This window comes from Lagenorhynchus albirostris, chromosome 8 (assembly GCF_949774975.1).
Source record: "Lagenorhynchus albirostris chromosome 8, mLagAlb1.1, whole genome shotgun sequence".
NCBI classification, from domain to species: domain Eukaryota; kingdom Metazoa; phylum Chordata; class Mammalia; order Artiodactyla; family Delphinidae; genus Lagenorhynchus; species Lagenorhynchus albirostris.
In genome coordinates this window covers 49206246-49229967 of record NC_083102.1, presented here as the reverse complement: position 1 = coordinate 49229967, position 23722 = coordinate 49206246, and the positions used below count along the sequence as shown (strand labels likewise).

The 23722-nt window shown below is 39.2% G+C and overlaps 1 protein-coding gene across 1 annotated transcript in view; it reads left to right on the top strand.

Moving 5' to 3' along the window:
* Positions 1 to 19407, top strand: part of SNX10 (sorting nexin 10) — a 73575-nt gene extending 54168 nt beyond the window's left edge. Inside the window, exons 3-7 of the mRNA XM_060156052.1 lie at positions 6132 to 6218; positions 10246 to 10346; positions 10919 to 11017; positions 17803 to 18015; positions 18471 to 19407. Coding sequence (XP_060012035.1) covers positions 6132 to 6218; positions 10246 to 10346; positions 10919 to 11017; positions 17803 to 18015; positions 18471 to 18552 — 582 coding nt within the window. The 3' untranslated portion in view covers positions 18553 to 19407. The remainder of the gene's footprint in view (positions 1 to 6131; positions 6219 to 10245; positions 10347 to 10918; positions 11018 to 17802; positions 18016 to 18470) is intronic.
* Positions 19408 to 23722: the final 4315 nt, after the last annotated feature.

Genomic DNA, 23722 nt, shown 5'->3' with positions numbered 1-23722 from the left:
ACTCTCTCTAATCATAGGTCGCAAAGATTTTCTCCTATGTTTTTTTCTAAAGGTTTTATGTTTCCATTTAAATCTACGGTCCATTTTGAGTTAATTTTTACGTAAGGGGCAAAGTTCAGGTCGGGATTCCTCTTTTGGCCTGGGGATGTCCAGTTGGTCCTGAACCACTTGTTGAAAAGGCTATCTCTCCTCCATTGAGTTGTTTTTACACCCTTGTCTAAAATCAGTTGGACATATTTGCATAAGTCTATTTCTGGGTTTTCTGTTCTGTTCCATTGACCTGTGCCCCTCTACCCGTACCACACTATCCTGATTACTATAGCTGTATAGTAAGCCTTAACATAAGGAAGAAGGATTCCTCCCACTTTATTCTCTTTCAGAATTATTTTGACTATTCTAGGGTCTTTTCCTTTCCATGTAAATTTTAGAATAAGATCAGCTGTGTCTTCAAAAACCTGGCTGGGATTTTTACAGGAATTGCATTAAACTTATAGATCAATTTGGGGAGAATTTATCTCTTTACTATGTTGACTCTTCCAATACATGAACACAGTATAGAATATACTTACACAGATATATACAAAGAAGTGTATACTTCTTCGATTTCTTTCAATAGCATCTTATAGTTTTCAGCATACAGAACCTGTACATCCTTTGGTTTTGAATCTTCTTATAATCAGTTGGTTAATTCTAAGACATTTCATGAGCACTTACTAATGAGCGCCAGTACTGTGCTTGGTGCTAGAGAGATAAAAATGAAATACAAGGCCTTTGAGAAGCTAGTGGGACAGAGTTTCAGAAGAACATGTTGTTTGAATTGATGTTTTAGCTAATAGCAAGAGAATAATTTTTTCCCCTCCAAAATAATGCACTTTGGTGAAATTGGAAATATAGTGAAATCAGAGATTTATTATTTATTGTTAAAGAAGCACCCAGTAGAACATGTTTGAGAGCACAGGCTTTGGAGCAAGGCAGACCAGAGTTTGAAACCTAGCTCAGTCTGTTGGCCATTTGACTTTGGGCCAGTTGCTTAAGCTTAAGAAGCCTTATTTTTCTTATCTGTAAAAAGGGGGGTGATAATATTACTGACCTCTTAGGATTGTCATAAAGATTAAAGGAAAACATGTATAAAACACTTACCACAGTGCCTGGCACATGCACATGCCTTGTTCAGTATGGTTAATTTTATTGTTGATTTATTCTCATATATCAGGGCTAAGGAAAAAAAGATGAGGTAGATGGATAAAGGTTGAACCTGGGGTGGGAGTTGGGGAGGGAAGGGGGTACACTGAAATTGAAGAGTGATTATTATAAGACAACACAGGAACTAGACTTTCAAAGAGTACAGTTCTCTTTCTTCAGAAGTTTGTTTTCACATGGAGAACAGTAGGGATCAGTTAGCTTAAATTTTTAATTCTACTCTGCCTGATTTCTTCCTTCATACTAGATATAATCATTAGGCCCAAGAAGTCATTAAAGTATTTAATAAGGTTATTAAATTGACTAACTGCTGCTACTGAAGCAATTTTCATAGGAAATCCATACGATTCTAGTTATGGAACTTGGAGCTGTCCTTTGTGGCTGACAGGCTGTCAACATTCCTTTGAAGGATGGTGGGCAGCATCATGAGGGATGCGTCTAATTAAGAGATTACAGGTGAACCTTGGCTTCCTGGGTGTGCTATTCGTAGCTGGAAGTATCGTGAAACTTCACTAATTCCTACTAATTGCAGATTGGGGGAGGGAGGCCCATCTGAATTATAGAATATTTTAAAATAAATGTACTTTTATTACTTTCAAGTATATATTTTAACTCCAACTACGCAAACAAATCGTTGTCTGGTACAAGTCTTAGGGGACTCAAGTTATTGGTGCTCTCAGAATGATTTTCAATTATTTCTACGTAAATAGGTGCTTCTGGAGTTCTTTAGGGTGCTTGAAAACAGTTGATTCTCACAGACCTTAAACATTGCTCTTGTAGCCACATGCTGTTAATTGGCACACCCTTAGAGGAAGGGGTTTGTTAAATTAAGATAAACTTTAGACCAGCTGCTAAATAACATCATTAATTCATGGAGTCCAAGAACCCAAGTGGATGAGGTTTTTATTTCAGTTGAAGTTTGATCTCATCTTTTTTTTTCCCTGAAGCCAGTTCATTTATTCCTGCAGACATGCATTTATTCATTAAATGATATTAATGGACTGCATTGGGTGTGCCAGGCACTCAAGTCATGCTGGACAGCCTAAGCTACTCTAAAGGAGCTTAGCATCTAGTGGAGGAGGCCTGCAGGTCATTACAGTGCAGTAAGGCATGGTGAAGAGGGAGGATGCCCAAGGTCTGCCCAGAGACAGTAGGGGCTTGGAGTAGAGTCAGATTAATCAGACTGGGTGAATCTGAGGATTTCCAGAGGAATTCCAGAAGGATTTCTAGAGACTGAGTTGCCTTTTGAAAATGGATTGGAGTTAGCAGAAAATAAAAGAAAGAACCAGATGATGGCGATGAAGGAAAAAGCAGAAACTGGGGTGAGGACAGCAGTGCAGGCAGAGAGAACAGCATGTTCAAAGGCGTGCAGGTGTGAAATTGCATGCTGTGTATGGAGATGTAAGCTTCGCCTTTGGCGATTAGGAGAGTGAAAAATCATGGAAGGCTATATTGTGCTAACTACAGAGTTTGAACTTGGTCTTGAAGGTTATGGGGCAGGTTTTGTAGGATTTTCAGCAGGAAAATGACACCATCAGATGTGTGCTTTGGAGCCATTCTTGTTTTAGTGTGGGGGCTGAATTACGGGCCCAGGGATCAATTAGCAGCCCATGCATTAATGTTGGGCAAGCAGTCCTTGGGTCAAAGCACTCACAGAGGGAATAGAGTTGTGGGTGGGTCAAAGAAGGGTGAATCTCGAGGACGTGGTCAGTGAGTCAGATAGAGAAGTCTGGGGACTCTGGGTTTCTGGCTGGGGTTGCTGGGGATGAGATGAAGAGGAGGATGTGGGAAGGGCGTGGATTCTTTGTGCTTGTGGGATTTCCCAGTGAGCTGTCTAGGCAGAAGCCTGTATACGTGGGGAGATGCCTGGACTGGGATGGAGAGAGAATCATCAGCTCACGCTGAGCACTTGAAACCATATGTTCGGATGAGGTCATCCTGGAATCCTAACAGGGTGTGAAGAACAGCAGCCTGGGATGGCTCTCAAGGCAACAGCAACGTTGAAGGGAACGAGAAGGAAGAAAGTTCACCATTTCGCACTTCAACCAAGTTAAAGATTTTCAGGATTGAAAAAGCGTTTGCAGCCTTAGCTCCACAGTTAATGTTGAGCGTTCATTTAAAGTGCATTGCTGTGTTCTTAGGGGATTCTTTTTCCAGCATGGCTTTAGAATATGTTTTCAACATATCTTTCCTACATAAAGATTAGTCATAATGAGTAATAAGAATGGTACAATCCAAGAATTACAATCCACTAAGATGAGGAAAGTAGATTCTTTACTGTAGAATCTACAGTGTTCATTAGGATGTTCATTCCTTTTACACATATCATGAGGGGCCTGCTCCAAGCAATTTCTGTGAAATCTTTAGGTCACTCTGCCTTTCACTGAGAAATGACAGTATTAAAGTGTTTGCAACTAGGTTCTTAAATTAATCAATTTTTACTTAAAAAAAGGTAGACATCTGGATTAGCTTTTCTGAATTGCTTATTGCCAAGGTCTATGGGAAGACCTCTGTGCTCTGGGTTTATAAGCATTTTCCTTTCTACGTAATAATAGTTGACTTTCATGTAGCACTTAATGAACATTTTCCCAGTGCTCTCACAGGTATTTTTTAATTTGATCCTCCTAACCAGCAGTTGAGATGGGCCAGACAGGCATCATTCCTATTTTCCTGATGTAGAAGCGGAGGCTCAGTGGATAAGTTCATAATTTAGGAAGTAAGTGAATCAGAATTTACCCCTGGTCTTGTGACCACAATTTCAGTGCTCTTTCCATGAAAAGGGACATGTTACTCAAAGTGTAGATGTCAGTAGTTAGACAGTAGCGAACAGATACAGGGGAAAAAGTCCTGATTTTTTTGAGAACTATTTGTCATTACTACCATCTTCAATTAGTAATATGTTGAGTGTTCAAGGGGTCTGTGATGCTGTGGTAATTGTGGACTTTATAATTTTAGTTCAGAAACCTTTTTTTAAATGACAGGTTTGTAGAAAATTGACAAATGCATTTCTTTGTCTTTTCATTTTTGTTTTACCTGAGTGGAGGCCCACTATTTCAGTAACAGGTGCATATCTTCTACTGTTAATATGGAACATTGAGCTGTTGGAAATATTTAATTTCCCCTGTGGGATATTCAAGAACTTCTGCCTCTCCAGTGGAAAAGTGGAACTGCCAGCACCCTGGGAGGGAGTGTGGCTTACATGTGACCTGATGACTAGCAGCCTTCTCCCTTAGGCTGGCTTAACGGGGGTAGGATAACCTTGTCAGCCCTTGTCAACATTCTCCCTTGCCCTGAGTGTGCTGGGGGCATTTGGAGGGTTAGATGTGGTCTACCCTGGATTCTGGTCTTCTCTCCTATTCCTGACCTATTTGTCATTGATTCATTGGTGATTGATTCACTCTTTCTAAGAACTATGGATGTGTGAAAAGCACTCTGGGAAAATGAGTTACACACAGACACACACACACACGCACACACACGCACACACACGCACTAAGGGCAGGGTGCCTGGGTTCTGTTTCATTTCCACCTCTGGGCAGGATCTACTTTACCCTGACCCAATCACACTATATGTAAGAGGGCTTCTTACTAACAATTGTCTTTACAGTCCCTCTCATAATTTAGAATACGCTTTTAAGAAAAAATGGCCAAAACGTTTAGAGTATTGTTATATTGTTGTCTTGTTTTTATTGTCTGTCTTCTAAATGACTTTAAAAATACATAATGAAAAGATTTTAAGATAAGACTTTTTGGAACATTAACTCATCATCCCTGTATATATACTGAGGGCAAGCAGTGGGGCAGAAGTGTCCAATGCAAGAGCAAAGCATTACTTTAGAAGGTGAACTTGATAGGTGGCAAAAGCGATTTAAGGGAATGTGGACTATTTTTCTCCTTCTCTCTTAATCCTCTGTCCTGAAAAATTCTCATTTTATTATCTGCATAACAGAATGGAGGTGCTCTGTCCAGAAAACCTCATGATCTTTTTTCTTCTGCTGCTGTAGAGCGCTGACGGCCTGCTTTTCAGATGTGCCAAAGCAAAGCAGTAAGGAATGCCTAAAATTTCAGCCCTGAAGTCTTTTTTCAAAACAAAAAGTTAAAATATTTAAAATGAAATTCAGTTAGCAATGAATTGTTGTGCCAAACATAACACTTTTTTTGTTGTACGTTTTCATATTTTAAAATTAAGCTGATTTAATGAAGAGCACTTTAAAAAATATTGTATTTGAAATTTTACCCCCATTTCCTGTTCTTACTATCTTTAAAAAGGAACAAAATGATCTACTTTGTATTTTTTTTAACTTTTCTAACTCTTATCTATAACATGAGGTTGTTATGAAGATGAAATGATTAACTACACGGGAAGGTATATTTTAAAAATAGAAGAGGGTGTCAAAGGCGCTCATCTTTCTGTTACTAAGTTAGTAGTGCTTATTCTCAGGAAGTTGGGGTGCACACACAACGTCATTTTCAGCTCTCCTTGCTTGCTTTTCGCATGGCCTTTGTCACTCTTTCTTGTGTTCTAGCAAGTGATTTAGCAGGCAGGGCCTATAGTTTTAATTCAGAGAAATGAAGAAAGTAAGAAATGACCACTTTTACAACTGGATAAAAATGTGAACCTATTTTTCATGATGCAAAATTAAAAATCAGTTTTAGAGTATCTGTTCTTATTGTCTTCACATAACCTGTAAAACTATCCAAAAGTGCACCCAGCTCGGTTTTGCGTTATTGTAAAAATTCCATTTGTGGTAACAGCGCTTTTTTAGACTTCCTGTGGTGCTTGATTCATTAACTTCTTGTTTTTTAAAGGATTACAACCACATCGGTTAAAGTTTATTTCAGTTTTGTTCTTGTACAGTCATCTCTCTCAGCCCTTCTTAGCCCTACTTGCCATTCTGAAACCTATTTCTTTGCTTGTGATGCCTTTACAGGAATTTGTAAGTGTTTGGGTTCGAGATCCTAGGATTCAGAAGGAGGACTTCTGGCATTCTTATATTGACTATGAGATATGTATTCATGTAAGTATGCCGTCAGTAGTCCATAGAAATCACAGTAATTTTTAGGTAGTATACATTTGATGGGATACTGTGATATACTTATAATTGAAATTTATAAAAAATTTTCTAATTCAAAGAACTGAATTTGAATGATTACAATTAGTGCTTGTCTCTTAAATGAAGTAGTACGATGGTTCCTAAAGTTGTTTATTTGAATTCCTTATTGTACCTTTGTTAATATTTTAATATTTATTGCCTTCATGTATGAAGATGTGAATACATCTAAAATTCAGAAAGAGTTTTTATAGCTCATTAATGGTATTTCTTTATGATCTGTTATAGCATATTTCTGGAGACTATATTGCCTGATAAATCTTAGGTTTTGAGAGGACGTAGTGTTCTCTGGAAAAGAGATGTGCAGTGTTTTATATGTAGAACAGGAAAGTAGGAAATGAATATATGGAATTATTTTGCCTTAGTCTCAATTCTGAGTAATTAAGATAAGTAAATAACTAGAAATGATTTACTTTACTTGGAAATAGTACTGTATCATAATCTCTTGAACAGTGTTGTGTGGTGTGTCGCCTCCTCTGATTATCTTGAATGAGGGTCAGCAATCTTTTTCTGTAAAAGGCCAGGTAGTAAATATCTTTGGCTTTGTGGGCCATACAGACTCTCAAAATTACTCAGCTCTGTTGTTGTAGGGTGAAAGTAGCCATAAACAATACATAAATGAATGAGTGTAATTGTGTTCCAATAAAAATTTATTAGTGAAGACAGGTGGCGGCTGGATTTGGCCCACAGGTGTATATAGTTTATTGGCCCTTGATCATGAAGATAGTCACTTCTTTTGTGTAATTTAGTCCAGACTTTTCTTGAGAGCATAGAACTGGGCTCAGATTTTATCTGTGACTCTGTATAGAACAGGTGAGATAAAATTTAGCCATCCTTTGATCTTCACATTGTTAATAGCTACATTGGTATATTGGGTACCCAGATACTACCCACAAAACTTCTCTTTTTTCTCCTTTCTTCCCTTTTTTCTTTCAAAGTTCCCCAACTTGGAAAATAAAGTAAAAACTCAGAACTGTTTTCTTTGATGATTGTGTTGAAGCCCATGGCCAGGGTACGCCTTGTATTTGGATTTTGTTTTCGTTTTACTCCTGAGGTCACACCAGATATGCATTCTATGTGGAAAATTATAACACAAGTATGTAAGACTAAGCATTTGAAAATGAAATGAAATTCTTTAGTTGCCTTTTGACTCCCTCTAAAAAATTTGTGGGTCCTTATGACACACTTTATAGTAGGTATGAAATTTAATTATCTTCAGGGAGTTAATGAAAGTATAGATCCTTCTCTTCTACATAAATAATATGATGTGAATTCAGAAATGTCCATCTAAAACCAGAAATAATGGGTTCCACACATGTTATTTGGTGGCGGCTCTGGTGTTTCTCTGAGATGCTTATAAATTGACAAGGAATAAATGTTCTTGGCTTGATAGATAGCAGAAGCAAGCAACTAGTAGAGGAACTTGATAAATTAGTGATCTCAGTGTAGCCTGATCCTGAAGAGGCTTCTACCTATTGTTGTACGATTAGGAATGGGTGGGGAGACTGGAGAGTTCTTGTTACCCTCATTTAGATGCTGTACCCATAGAGCTTTGCAGGTAGAGAAGCTGGTGTTTAACGCACTTAAATTAACCTCAAGGGAAATGATACCAGGCAACTCCGAAGTTGTAGCATTTACTTGGAATTTTAAACTAGTGGACTGTCAAGGTGGGTGGTCCTTCATATATCCTCTCCTGAGCTTGTCCTGCAAATGAAGGACTTATAGATAGACCTTTGTCTGGTGTAAGCACCAGATGGATCTCCAGTTATTGCATGCACAGTGATTCTGAGCAGAGAAATGAAAGGCAGTTGAACTGAACTCCACCTCTGCCTGAGGTTCAAGAGGCCCTGCAGTGGCCTGGTCCTCTCTGGGGAGAGAGCACTGAGAGGATACTCACCCAGGCCTTGTTAGGGCACGAATTCTGGAGTAAACGGCCTGCTGCCTGAGTCCCTAAGGGTCACGTTAGAGGGAGGCCCTGGTGTGCTTTGAAATCCACACACACAACATTATTATTATTTTTTTAATAAATTTATTTTACTTATTTATTTATGGCTGTGTTGGGTCTTTGTTGCTGTGTGCAGGCTTTCTCTGGTTGCGGGGAACGGGGCCTACTCTTCGTTGCAGTGTGCAGGTTTCTCATTGCGGTGGCTTCTCTTGTTGCAGAGCACAGGCTCTAGGCACGCGGGCTTTGGTAGCTGTGGCACGCGGGCTCAGTAGTTGTGGCTCGTGAGCTCTAGACCACAGGCTCAGTAGTTGTGGCACACGGGCTTAGTTGCTCCGCGGCATGTGGGATCTTCCCGGACCAGGGCTCGAACCTGTGTCCCCTGCACTGGCAGGCGGATTCTCAACCACTGCGCCACCAGTCCCACAACGTTAGTATTGTGCCACAGACTCCATCCAGTGCTTTTTCTGCCATATCGTCCATGACAGGATTTAGGCCAATAAGTTTTTTGGGGGCAAGTCTCTTAACCTCTCTGCATCCTGAGGTTCTTTGAATTTTAGGAAGTTCAGGAATACCAGGAACTGTGCCATACATTTCATGGGAACGGTTAGGAACTAATGTACACCATCCCTGACACTTTCCAAGGAAAACAGTGGCTGGGTGCTTATTAAGTGGTAGGTTGATAACAGTTTTTTTTTTGTTGTTTTTTTTTTTTTTTTTTTTTTTTTTGCGGTATGTGGGCCTCTCTCACTGTTGTGGCCTCTCCCGTTGCGGAGCACAGGCTCCGGACGCACAGGCTCAGCAGCCATGGCCCACGGGCCCAGCCGCTCCGCGGCATGTGGGATCTTCCCGGACTGGGACATGAACCCGCATCCCCTGCATCGGCAGGCGGACTCTCAACCACTGCGCCACCAGGGAAGCCCGATAACAGTTTTTGAAATGATATAAATCTTGGGGGCAAAACAATTTCCCATTTGGCAGTGTAAAGATTATAAAATAGAATTTTGAAATTAATAGGTAGAATAGAGATCTTCTTACAAAACCAACAGACAAATAAGCCAGTCTCTGGTTTTACAGAAAGGAGAAACACACATATTTACCAGCCTTGTGTTTACCCAAAGGAGAAGCATTGCTGTTTTGCTTTGGGTAGGGACTCTGAGGGTGGCTTTTTCTAAGTTTGCCTTAAGGTAGCTGGAAGGAAACCAATGTCCAGTAACTAATAATACTATTAAGAGATAACATTTGCCATGTGCATATTATCAATCCTAATAACAACAACCCTGTGAAATTGGGATGTACTATTTCATCCCCATTTTACCATTCAGGGAACTGGAGTTGAAGTGACTTGCCTTACAGCAGAGCCAGGACTAGAATTTGGGTCCTCCATGCACATACTCGTCCTGTGCACCACATGTCTCTTTTTACTTGATCACGCTTCCTTGCACATCTAAGTAGAGAAGGGAAATGCTGAACTCTTGTTTAAAAGTGATTTCAGGATTCTGGGTGATTTGTGTGATCTGCGGCGATGGCCATATCAAGGACACAACAGCTTCTGCGATGTCATGTGAAGGACCAAGAGAAGGTGTTTCTAATCCCCAAAGGCTTCTCCACGGATGGATGGATGGGGTTGAATGCAGTGGATGACCCTGAGCTCTTATTGGTCATTTATTCTTCAGGATTTGTTTAATGTTTATGATTTGTCTCTGAAGGGAGTGCTAATAGGTGAGCAGGAAGCTACTTCAGGACTCAGGGAAGGGCAGGGTCATGCCTTGCCCCAGGACAACACTGCTCATTTATGTCACCCCAGCTGTCTTCATGGATGCTATATTGGTGGGTTATGTGCACTATTTGAGTCTTGCATAAATGCAAATGTATTTTTGATTTTTAAAATCCTACTTTAGATGAATATTGGGGGGCATATAGGGAGTTATAGATATAAGAAAAGCATTTTTTCCTCAAGTGAGGCTTATATTTTTTGTTTTCTTTAAACAGACCAATAGCATGTGTTTTACAATGAAAACATCCTGTGTACGAAGAAGATATAGAGAATTTGTGTGGCTGAGGCAGAGACTCCAAAGTAATGCATTACTGGTGTAAGTGATTTAAAGAGTATATTGAGGGACCTTATTATTATATTCAATATTTTAAAATTTGACATGCCGCTATATATAAAATAAACAACAGTGGTTTACTGTATAGCACAGGGAAATATATTCAATATCTTGTAATAACCTATAATGGAAAACAATCTGAAAAACAATGGAAAACACCTGAAACTAACACAGTATTGTAAATCAACTATACTTCAATTAAAAATTTGACGTGTATTAAGATATATAAAATACGAAGGATTTCGTAGGCTTTCTTCTTGATCGCAATATATAGCTTTAGTTAGTTTTTTTTGACTACTGCATCTGAATTCAAAATTTGTCACTTGAATTATACCGACTTGTATGAGTATTGACCATGGAAGTCCTCAAAAATGTTTTTTTTTGTTTAAGTTAATTGATTTTCTCACACCCTTATTATATAATGTAACCATATAACATGTATATAATAGTTGTGTGATAATTATCATGCACAGTTTGCTTTCATCTTGAGGGATTTCTGTAACGAAACCACCTTAATTGGATGATTAAAAGCATTTTTTTTTCTTTCTCATAAGACAACTGCCAGAACTTCCATCTAAAAACCTATTTTTCAACATGAACAATCGCCAGCATGTAGATCAACGCCGTCAGGGTTTGGAAGATTTCCTCCGAAAGTAAGTGTGCAGAAACGTTTGCAGCCAGACGGGAGATATGAGCACAGTGCTTTGCAAGAGTTGAGTGTCCTGTGATCAAGTCGGGGAGAATGTTTCTGTTTCTAAAATGCTAGTGATCTGCTCTGGAGGGACGCTCAGTAGTTCATCTCCTATATTAGAGCACCATCTTGTGGCTCACATCACACAGTGCATATCCGGGACCAAACTTTCCAGAAAGAAAACAATAAACTAATTGAATCAGATAATAAATATATACTCCCTTAAGCTATAAAGCAGAGCCAAATTGCTTGGGAGTTTAGCTGACAAGAGTAAAATTTGCCAGGAAACAAATGTGCCTTATTAAAAAGGCACTTCTTAGAAATTCTCTTTATTTACAACATTTAGGATCAACAGACCAAAGTCAGCTGTACGATGGGCTGCTAATACCCTTCTGAGCTCCTCTAAATGAATAGCTTAATGATACTCTTTGGAGAGAATGTTTATAAGGGAGTATTAATTGGTGTTTGAATAGTCTCAGTGGGTTATTAACTCTGGGGTACTTGGTGATGGTTGGTACTGCAGTGAAAGTGACTTGAATTCACACTGCTATAATTCCCCTCTTTTTGGAATGCTGGAATACCTACCTATCCCACGGGACAACACAGTGGTTTGCACACAGACCCTATGGCCAGACTGCCTGGGTTCAAATCCTGCTTCTGCTACTTATTAGCTGGGGACTTGGGCAAGTCTTTTACCTCCTCTGTGCCTGTGTTTGCCCATCTATAAAATGGGGTAATAATAGTATCTACTTCATAAGGTTGTCGAGAGGATTAAATCAGTTAACGAATGTAAAGCACTCACAACAGACTGACATATAATGTGTGGTAGCCAAGTATCGGCCATTATTTTAATGCACTTAAATGAAATAGCTTTGAGCTAATTTTGCTATTTTGCTATTTTGTAGATAAGGAAATAGGATGAGGATGAGTCCTATGACCACTAGTTAGTGGCGGGGCCCAGTCTCCTGAACTGTCTTTTTCTACTAGCTTCAGGATCTGAAGCCGTCTCCTTTTGAGTTTCCTACACAGTAACTTTGAGCTAGCCTGAAATAATATACTGCCCTCTCCCCACATGGCTCACTCATCAAGGGTTTGGGTATTAAGTATCCACATGAATATTAACATTTATTTCTATTAGATTGATATCATGCTTTTCCTTTGAGGGGGTCATGGAGACATACAGAAACATCCAAGATTATAAATTGAGGGAGGGTCGGAAGAGAAAAAGAAGGCAGAGGAATAAAAATGACAAGAGACCAGAAGAATGGATTAACCGAGCCAAGTTCTCAGAAAACCTCACACTGGTGTTCTTTGGGGTATCATAGGCATGACAAAGACCCAGTCAAATTTCTTCTGCCCTTTCCCTTTGGGGATAGCTCCAATTTTAATTGTCTGTATGGGACCCAGGTGGCTAATGGCCTCTCCCTTAAGACGTGGTCCCCGCAGCCAAGTTTGCAGAGTGGCTTGTCACTCCAGATGCTGCTCAGGGAAGCTGCAGACTGGCCATCGCCAGTGAGACCTGGACAGAGCTAGTCAGATCCTGCAGTTTCCAGAAGCGTTGGGGAGCTACATGTTTTTGGTAGAGAAATCTCCTTATTTGAGATCAAAGGACAGTCTGTGTCTCTATATTTATGTTGCTGGTTAAGTGCAGGGCATGTGTTTTTCGACCAGGAATCACTTCATTGTTTTAAACATGACCTTTCCTTGCACAGTTGGTCAACCAGATTCATGCCAGAGTGAGAGTCACTGGGCTGCAGAGAGGTTGTGCTTAGTTACTCTAGGTTGTTTGGGCGTGCTGTGTCGTTTCGCAGTTAGCTGGTTGAATCTGATGCAGAGGTCATAATGGAAAGTGTCGTGGGTCAGGGGCTTGAGGAACTGGGTTCCAGGTCTCCTGTGAATCTTGGCTCCTGAGTGTTTTCTGACTCTTCGACCTTGGAAAAGTCACCTCATTCCTGTGAGCCTTGGTTTGCTAGAAAGAATGCAATAATGTAACATATGTATTGCCGACCTCGTGGGTAGTTAAGTCATTCAGAGGATGGCTTGGAAAGGACTCTGCAAACCTATTTATTAAGTGACTGCTTTGGACCAGGCTGGGTACTGGGGATATAGGACTGCACAAGATGGACACATATCCTTGACCTCTTGAAGCTTCCATTCTAGTGGGAAGCAACTATCTATGTACCAGGGATGGCTAGATTCATTAAAATTGGATCTGGATTACCATGCAGAAGTCAAATCATGAAACGGACACCAAGTTCTCTTGTGATGTTATTTGTTCCATTATGGTCTGTGAACATTAGTCTCCAAGTGATGAGTTTCACGTTAAAAATGAAAGCTGGTGCTTCCACGTGGTTTGAACCTGAAAGAAGTAAGGAGTCTAATACCACACGGTTGGATTCAGTCCTGACCTAAATGCCCTGACTACTGTGACCCTTCCAATCCTCGCCACCTTCCTTTTTGTGCCCCTCAGATTCTGATGCATAGTCTTCATGTTCTTTGTCTAGTTTGTGTAGAAATAGCAACCTCGCATGTCTTTGCCCCGGGTACACCCCCTCTGTCACCCCAGCCTAAGCCCACTTTGGCAAACTGGATGTGACGTGCAACTCAGCCAGCCATCTGTGTCCTGACTCCACCTTGCTGTCCTCTGAGGCCCTGATGGTTACCCATTAAGTAGGGCCACCGTTAGTAGCCTGTACCTTGCTTGTAGAGCGCTTTCGGAACTTGAGAGGGAAACACCACAGCATTAAAATGTGAAACATGCCTGTGTTGTAGATTTTTAGCAGGTACTTTTAAAACTTGGTTTTTAGGTAAGTTTTGAAGTTATGAACTAAGAGCGCTATATATGTTCAAACCCTTTGAAACCAAAATGCTGCTGTCACTGTGCATACATGTATGTCTGTAATACAAATATATATTTTTCCATTTTAAGGTCATTTGTGAAGTAATGCATAATTAATAGCAAAGTACATATCCAGGCCACTCTTCATAGAGGAATTAGAAAGTTGTTTCTTTGCCAGGATATCAAATAAGAGTAATTTATACTATTTTATTGAACACTGGCTATGTTTAGCTTTTTACATATTTTATCTCAATACTTACCATGTTAGGAGTCAGGTTTCATCTCAGTTTTATAGACAAGGAAATTATAAGAAAGGTAGAGGCACTATATTAATCCCAGGAACTGGCAGGTTTATAATTAGAACTCTTAAATGCTAGCTAAATTTGGTCAGTATTGATTGTGAGATTTTTCAAATATATTCATTTTTCCTCAATCTTGGCTATACTCTCCCTTTTGGGTCTCCCCCCGCCCCCCGGTTACTTTTAAATTGTAAATCACTTTTACTAATAGTTGTGAAAAAAGAAGTTATAGACTAAATGATAAATTCTGTTGGTAAGTTTCTAACTATGAAATTGGCATTCCTACTAACTTTTTACATTTGATTGCTATCACAGATGGGAGCCAGCTTTCCTTCTTTACTGAATCCACCCCATTAATATAACTACATGTACCTTACAATGTAGACTTTTGTATTACAGTTTTGTATTTCTTAAAAAATTAAGGAATTGAATAAAAAATTTTTTTTGCAAAAGGATACCATGCAAACACTACAGCTAGTTTTACACACACACACACACACACACACACACACACACACACACACACAATTTTTATAAGTCTTTGTGTTCAATAGAGGGCACCACAGCACAGATCATGAGTGTCTTCAATGAAGATTTGTAGGTTTTATTTTTTTCTCATGGTAAGAGGTAAACAGGCTGAATTAATTTTTTTTTCCTACATCAAACTGCTAACCTTCCACACGCTATACAGATGTGTATACATATCATTATATTGGGTTCAGTAGACTCAGGGCATCCTTAGTTAGGTTTTGCATAGCTATATATATTCTCAGCTGAACCAATATATAATACACCTAATAAAATCACGTTGAGGAAAACCAGATTTTCAGCTCAAGGAAAAACAGGTTTTGCTTTAAAAACCTGTTTTAAAAGTTGGTATGGAGAAAGGAATAACTTTTGACTTGTGTTGTAAATATCCTTTCAGAAATTCCTTTAAAATTCTAGAGGCTATTTATTGTTCCTTTTATAAAGACCTGAAAATTGTATACATTTATTTTTATGGAGGCTTATAAAGATGACATTTTATTGACTGTTTTACTAAATACTCTTTATATTAAGTTTGAAGTTGATTTTCTGCTGTTAGATTTGTTGGTGGAAAATGTGGCACAAGTATGACTAAGGTAAAATAAGGTTTAATATTATGATGGCAGTCACAACACTCTCTGATATATACTAAACCAGATATTACTTATGAACTAATTACTAATGAACTAATTATGCTCACTGAACCAGATGGGAAAACACTCTAAAAATTTTGTATTTTTAATTTTGGAATGAAATACTGGACTGCAAATAAAAATCCTAAATACAATAAAAAAGTACTTTTGCTTATTTAAAACTCATACCCATGGAGTACGGTGACATAAATTTAGCCAATCAGACAGAAGCCATTCAAAAAACCTAAACTGTGCCTGGCACATGTTTTTGAACTCAGGGCCTGTGTGGGTGTTCAGATGTTCCCTGAACATCCTTCTCCCAGTTCAGAATTGTGAGCTGGGTGTGCCGGGCTCCCTCTGGCTGTTCACCTGTGTGTCCTCCAGATGGCAGTATTAAGCAGAAAAGAAAACACTGGGAAATGAGTCTGATGCACAGTAAAATTGGAAATTGAATTATAGCTCAAGAAAAAGGACAGTAGCCTTGAGGTGCAGATCAACCTCGACTCTGATCACTTTTGTTTGCTGTACCCATGTGTTAGGTTACTAGCAAGTTAATAACAGTGTGTGACCAGTTCAAGGCTCAGTAGAATTGCTTTAGACATGAAATAAAGCTAAAATGAATTTGTGTCCAATATCATTGGCATTAGCGCTCATTACTTTTGTGGTGTAATGCCTCAAACCATCTAAAATCAGTTTTAAAGATTACCCATTATTTTATAAAGAAAATACATTTCCAGCAGAAACAAAGCAGTAAGTATAATCCTATGAACAGTTACTTGTAACATCGCTGGCAGGAAACCACTGACAAAGGACACAGGAAACACTCCGTTCAAACTTCACAGCAAATGCAAGGTAATATTAATGGCTCGTTGCTATATAAATCTTCTCTTGATTTGAAGCATTCAAAACAAGAGTCGTAAACATTTATAAAGGTAGAAAATAAATCTCAAAGAGTAATAAAAGGGATTTATTACTTTACTCCTTATACTTGGTAAATTAATCTTTATCATGTGATATGGTCATCTTCTGAGGGCACCCAGGGCAGAGGACATGGAGGGAGTGTAAATATTTAACTGCTTTGCTTGAGACTTTGCCTTTTAAAAAGGCACGAAGGTTTTCCTTTTCCTTTTAGTAGGTCAGTAAAGAGTATTTCTCAAACTACATTTGTAAGCCTATTTGAAGCAAAGAGGACAGCTAGATTTTGGTTTTGATCCTGTGCATTTTTAGACGCTTGCCTTCTTGAAGAAATAATTCTGTTTTATATGGAAGAGAAGGAAATACTCCAGTGACCTTGGATTTTAAGTAAATTAATATGAATGGCCAAAAGAGATTTACTTATCTAATTACTTGTTTAAAAAATGCAGAATATAAAGTAAGTTTCGTTTGGTATGAAATACATACTCTGTTTTTTGTAGATCTCTATATGAAAAAAATCCCATGTTGGACAGAATTATACTTCGGTTTCAGTGTTTCAGTTTTGTCCCCTATATCTGGTCTTAGTGTCTGTGTTATATCATTATCGAGCTATTAATAGAGACTAAATTATCCTACATCAAAATCTTTGCTAAAAAGAGAAAACCAGTTTTTATTTAAATATAAGGGTATTCTTTGACATGCATTTCAGAAAAAGACACATTCACCGCTAATATGAATTTGAGCACGTGCAGATTCTGCTACAGGGCAGTTTTTCATTCTCCATGCAGTTCTGATGCACCTGCTGAAATTTGTATTCTCTTTGTAAACTTTGATCTTGCGTGTGGGAAGGCTAGTATGTACTTATTACAAAATTATCATACTTTAATTACATATATGGTAAAATTGGCTGGGAGCAATTTTATTTAGGGACTCATTTTAAAATAGATACGTAGTGCTGCTGAAGATTTTGTAGAAATTTCTAGTCAATCTTAAGTATTCAAAAAAGCCACCTCTCAACTGAGCCCTTGTGAACGTGTATATAAGCATCCTTGTAAAGTCTGAAAATGTAAGACATGCTGAGAAATCTATTGACTTTTCAATATAGTTTTTAATAGTTGTTGAAAGTTTTGATGTTTTATGACAGCCTAGCCAATAAAGATCACAGAATTGACATGCTGGTTGGCAGTAAATTTTTTAAAAGCAGAATAAATTCCTGTGACTATCTAAGCAAAATATTTCCATAATTAATCCACATGGTCATAACAGATGGTTAAATTGAAGAAATGTCCTTGAAGTTATTCTTTTAACAGATGTTCTTAACTATTAGCTTCATGTTTTTACTCACCTAAATTTCCAAATCATCGAATAAAAGTTAACATATGCTTTCATCCCTTTAATAGGCAGAGTCGTAATTGATGCCAAGTTTGCCATAGTAGAGAAATTACTTCAGTGGCATATTTCTAATGTTTTTCTCTTTCCCACCCTATAATTGTCCATCCCCGTCCACTGGTCATGTCTCCTTTTTTCTTTTACGTAGGGTCCTACAGAATGCACTTCTGCTTTCAGATAGCAGCCTTCACCTCTTCCTGCAAAGCCATCTGAATTCAGAAGACATCGAGGCATGTGTTTCCGGGCAGACTAAGTACTCCGTAGAAGAAGCAATTCACAAGTTTGCCTTGATGAACAGACGTTTCCCTGAAGAAGAAGAAGAAGGAAAAAAAGAAAATGATATAGATTATGATTCAGAAAGGTATTTCCTTGCATTTTGATTTAATGTATACGTATTTATATAACACCTTGTGCACATATGCGTGTGTATAGATATATACACACACTCCACTTTTTTGTTGATGTAATACTAAGATAATGAAAAAATTAATTGACTGAGATTTTATTGAGCTGTGACAGCTCATCATAGTAGTCTTCACACACACCTCCACACTGAATTAATGAATGCAGTAGAAATTCAATTATCTGCATTCTGATTATGTGACTTTCATTTAGTCAGACTTGAATTATTCGCGTTTAAATTATCTAGCTAAAAAAATATCCAACTGCACTCCAAATGGCTAATTAAAAGTCCAAATTTCCTGTCTCTCTCTGTGACTGGAGATAATTAAAGTTCTCCTCTGTTACTCAGGCTTTGAGTGTGTTGTGAAAACCAATTTCCTCTTTTTATTATTTTCCCCCTCTCTTCTTTTCCAGTTCATCCTCCGGGGTTGGACATAGTAGTGATGACAGCAGTTCACACGGATGTAAAATGAGCACAGCTCTGCAGGAATCCTGAAAAATAATTCTAATGTTACCATTTTAGGAATAGCAAACTGTGTCTAGTCGTAGAGCAGAAAGCTTGCTAATAATATATTCTTAACTAAAGCTCACTGTCATATTAAGTATTTAAATTCGTAAAGATGTTGTGTTGTTTATTAGTGGTATTTTTATGTTGTCCTATTTTGGCTAAGCTTCTGTAAAAAGCTAAAAGCCAGTGAATGCAGTCTTCTCCTTGATAGGCGCACGCTATTGGTAAAACAAGATCCTGCCCTCAAATGAAATGATTTATATGTTTAAAAAAACCTAGTTGGCTTTATTGTATTTTAAAAGATAGGTAAATAGGTAGCATTTGAAATCCAGATAGAGCATTCCTTCTTGTACCACTGGGGCAGTGTTAGCATAAACCCAGCAGGTATGGTCTTAGCCGCTAGGAAGACTTTCGGCACAGACCAGAATGCCTCTCTCAGACAGGCGGCTGGAATTCTGTGGGTACCTCCCCTGCACTGGGAAAACACTTACTTTTGGGGTGGTTGATTGAAATGTTTTAAGAGTGTTTAACCTTTCCAGTATTCTATTTCACACGTAAATGGAAAATGTATCTTATGAATAGAGAGACATTAAAATTATGTTTACATCTTAGAGAAAAAGCCCAGAAATAGCACTAGTCATTTTGCTTATATTTGCAATATATAGATTCAGAAATACATTTTCATTGTCCAAAATCAGCTTTAACACATGGTTTCTGGAAACAAACCATTTGTTTTCATTATCTGTGTGTAATTAGAATTATAGGTTCATGATTTATTTTCTGACTTAATGTGCAATTTCTTATCACTAGATACCTTTCAGTGTCAGTGACAGTTGCTTGTTACTTTTTTAAGTTAAAAGTAGGATCTTATAAAAATTAATAAATTTTGCCAACAAATATTCCCATAATTTAGAAAAGGATATGAACTTGCTAATTTCAGAATTAATTATTCATTTTTAAAAAGTCCTTTCTTTAAAGGCATTTGCCTGAGCATCTATAAATGCTTATTTTATGAAGCAGTAATTAAATGTCTTTTTTTTTCTTTTTTTAGTGGCCCAAAGATTAAATGTCTTAGATAAAGTACATTGAACTTCAAATTTCAGATAAAGCAGCATTTTCTTGAGATAATTGTTCAAGTTTCTTCCTGGTTGAATGGTACAAAATGTCTCTGAAATTAACAGGAAGATATTTTTACATAACTGGTATAACTTGTTGCTTTAATTAAATATTACCTCACCTCATTTTATTTTAACTAGGAGTTTAAAAGTATTATTTAAAGAGTCTTTGAAATGCTTGTAACTAAGAACCAACAGAAAAAATTAAATTTAGAATACGAATGATCTCCTTAATTTCGCCTTTTTGTTTTTTGTTTGCTCTAAAACATTATTGAACTTTTCGTAAATATTTTGATTTAAGGTATCTTGGATCTTGTTACTTTGTCATCTAAGACTCATTATTTTAATACGGGGGAAAAAAAGATTTAGCAGTTTCTTTTTATCTCGCTAACATGTAAAGTTAGCCATCCAGTCATTTGAGTGTGATCCCTAGGTCCTTGGCAATACGTATTTGCATTCACGTTATTTCTGTTTTACTGCAGTTTTGAAAAGCATATAACGTGCCACCAATCGTCATGTGATTTTCAGATGATGTAACTATAGCTATCAAAATTGATATTAAGTAATGCCTAATACTGTGATATGTAAACTTCATGAGATCTTCATTTTCACATTAAACATGAAAAAAATCAACTTCAGTTTGTTGGATCGCTTATTTTATACAAGAGAATATATTTCTTCTGTCTTAGATCTAAATTCAGTGTGTTTTGAATGATTAGTAATTTTTAATGAATAATTTTGGTAAAATTTGGTTTCATATTCACCGTAGTTGTGTACATTTAAGGTTTAGCCTTGGTTTGGTTGTTTTGATATCTAAGCACTGGCTTCTTTAAACTGATTTCCTGCAGCTGAAATATTTAAATGAACTTCAGCCCCCAATGGCTTTCTTGTTTTGTTCAAGTCTCTTATTTTTCTCCGCCATATTTTTATAAAGCTTTCTTTAGAAAAAGAAAACAATTACTTAAATAACTAAATAGCATAGACGTTTATTTAAAACTATTTTAAATGTAACAAATTTAAAGAATTCTAATCCTGGTTGCTTTATGATTTACATACAAAAAACTGTATTTCCCTGGCTAATTCTTAAAGGGCACACTTATTCACCTATAAAGATAGTTTATGTGTTCTGTTTGAGAACTGGTTTTATATATAACCCAAAGGTGTCAACAATGAAAGTCAATACCTGTTACTTAGGGCTTCTTTTAAAGTCTCACTTGGAAGAAAGTGATTTAAATTCTTTCTTAAAATTAAAATTTCAAGTTTTAAAAATTACTAAGGAAAAACAGGAATGTTAATCTTTAGTTATGTCCCTTAAGATATTAAATATCTTGCAGGAGCTTTTTAAGCCTAGTTCACATTTTACTAAGTAATTAAATACAAACAAGTGATACGCAATAACCTTACTATAGTCTGGTAAAAAAAATAAAATTTCTTTCATGGCTCTTAAGAATTTAAACAAATTCATTTATCCTAGCCACAATTACCATTATATCCCAACAGTAAACTGAATGTTGTTTTGAACTCAGTTTATGTTTTTTGGTGCCTTAAGGAGTCATCATTATTGAGCTACTGTGGTACAAATAAGGTTTTCAGTATTTCAGCTATAATTGAAGACCCTTTTCCATGAAAGGCCTCTAAAATTTTAAGATAAAAATAACAAAAGTTTATTCTATTTCTAAATAGTTTTCCTCTTAATATTTAAATCACTTAGTTGGTATCCTATGAATACAATGCAGCATCTTTTCAGTGTAGGAACAATTTATTTCAATACAATTTTCTGCTTTTGTTTGGAATATAGATCTTTATTGTATATATAATATATACACATATTTTCAAATACACAAAGCTGTCTGAAATTAGTTATTGCAGTTTGACAGTCAAAGCATAGATACAATTTCCTTTGCACATAAAGGTCATAAGAAATTAATACATTTTAGTAGAATGGAGTTCAAAAAGTTTAGGACGTAAATAAGCAACAATTTCTTTAAGTTTGAAGTATTTACAAAGGATTTTGGCTCTATTCTTTGCCATATGCAGCTCACAAACGAGTCACCATTGTTCCTTTAAGTCAGGCACAATTGCTCTTCACTCTTGCTGGAAACTTTTCTAGATCATTGTTATGAACAGTGCATTGGACACTATTTTAGCTGCGCAAACTCTGGTAGTGACCCTTTTCTCTTTCTTCAAAATTCCAAAGACTGGTTTTCAAAAGATAGGAAACGAGAAAAAAAATTAAGCTACAGTTTTCTAAGGAATTTAAACTCTGGTCTAAAGAGACTATGCAAATGGTTTATGCCAAAGAGGAAAATACCCTTTCTCCCCCGACGAGAAGTGTAGACGCATCCAAAGCCCCACACCGCTTGTCTTTGCCGCTAGAGGCACAGCACGGGCATAACTTGCGGTTGTTTTTGCTTGTTTCTTACCTCTGGGCCTTCTTTATAGCTCTGCCCCCCACCCCACCGGCGGCGGCGCTCCCGCGGCTGCACCCGGGCCGCCTGTTGGCTGCAGCGCCCGGCCGGCTCGCGCACACTCCCCGCGATGCGGCCCGCACACGCGCGCTCCCGCTGCCTCCCGCCCTGGCCGCTCAGCCTCCGGCGGCGGCGGCGACTGCGTGGCAGGTAGCGAGCCAGTCGGCCTCGGTCCGGTAACCCATGGCAACCGCCCTGGTAACCCATAGCAACTGCGCGGCGGAAAGAAACGGGGGGGAAACCCGGGTGGAGGGGGGCAGCGGGTGGTGAGTGGGAACAACAACCGCAAAGAGACAGGATTTACAGCACCGACCTGCAGCGCTCCCTCCCCTGCCCACCTGCCTCGAACGTGGGCACCGCGAGGCCCCCTTCCCAGGGTTAGAGTGACAGCTTGGCGGCTTGAAAAAAATAAATAAAATAATGCAGAGGGGCCTGGGGTGGTGGGTTTGGTGCAGGAGGGAGCTTTGAATACCGATGACCCCCTGGGGCCTCCGGGTTCAGTCGTCTCCGGGTCCCCGCTGGTTTGGCAGCGCGCGTGGAGCCGGCCCCCGCCGCTCGGGTGGGTTTCGGGCTTGGCTGGGTCAGGGCGGCCGGGCCGGGGAGACGGCGGCGGCCGTTCTCAGTCTAGGGCTGGACCCGAGTCTTTGTTCTGCAGATGCTCGCGCGGCACTGCGGCCTCCGCCCCGCCGCCCGGCCCGAGAAGGGGCGACGACGCGCCGCCGGCGTGGGTGTGGTTCAGGCCTAGAGCGGCCCCGGAGCGTCCCGGGGTCGCGGCGGGGCTGGGGCCAAGCCCACGCGTTGCGAAGGTTTTATCTGCGCACGCACCGCACACATTAGTCGACCCCTTTCTTCTCTAGTCTCCCCAGAACCCTAAATAAAACCTGCGGGTGGGCGCGCCGTCGCGTTAACCCGTTAATCTGTCTGGGAAGGGAGGGGACCGACGACGCTTGGTGTCGGGACTTGCTCGCCGGGGAAGAAGCGCGTGCCTCTGGGTCCAGAAACGGCCCTGGGTCAGGGTTTAATGTGTGTATGTGGGAGGGTGGGGGACGTATAGGGAGGGAGAAGTCCCTCACCCCATCAGGCCTGGAGCCCAGAGGCCGAGCTTCCTTTACCCAGGAAAAAAGCGCGCGGCCAGTGGCGACCCGATGCAAGGCTGCGGGAGGACAGAGGGGGGCGCTGCTGGGCCAGCATGGTGGCCCGGCGGTCCGCGGCAGAACGCGTCGCCTGGGGTCTGGCTAGCTGTCTGTGTGGTGGCGTGGTGTTAGGGCTCCCAAGTGGAACGAACCCACGCTTCACACAGCTTTCCGTCGGTGCTTGGGAGCATCATCTGCTCGCTTGTGTATTCGCCGAACACCCAGCCCTCAAAAGGATGATGCAGGAAACACAACCGGAACAGGTTCCATTGGATACAGAGTACCTAGGTACTTAAAAAGTCCACTCCATCAGGAAATGTAGTGTGGTGAAGAGAGATGGCACTGGACGCCTATAGTTCTAGGTCTAAATCTAACTAGTTGTGATTCCAGGTGCATTTTGATGTTTTAAGAAGGATAAGGCCCGGATAATTTTTGAAGTCCT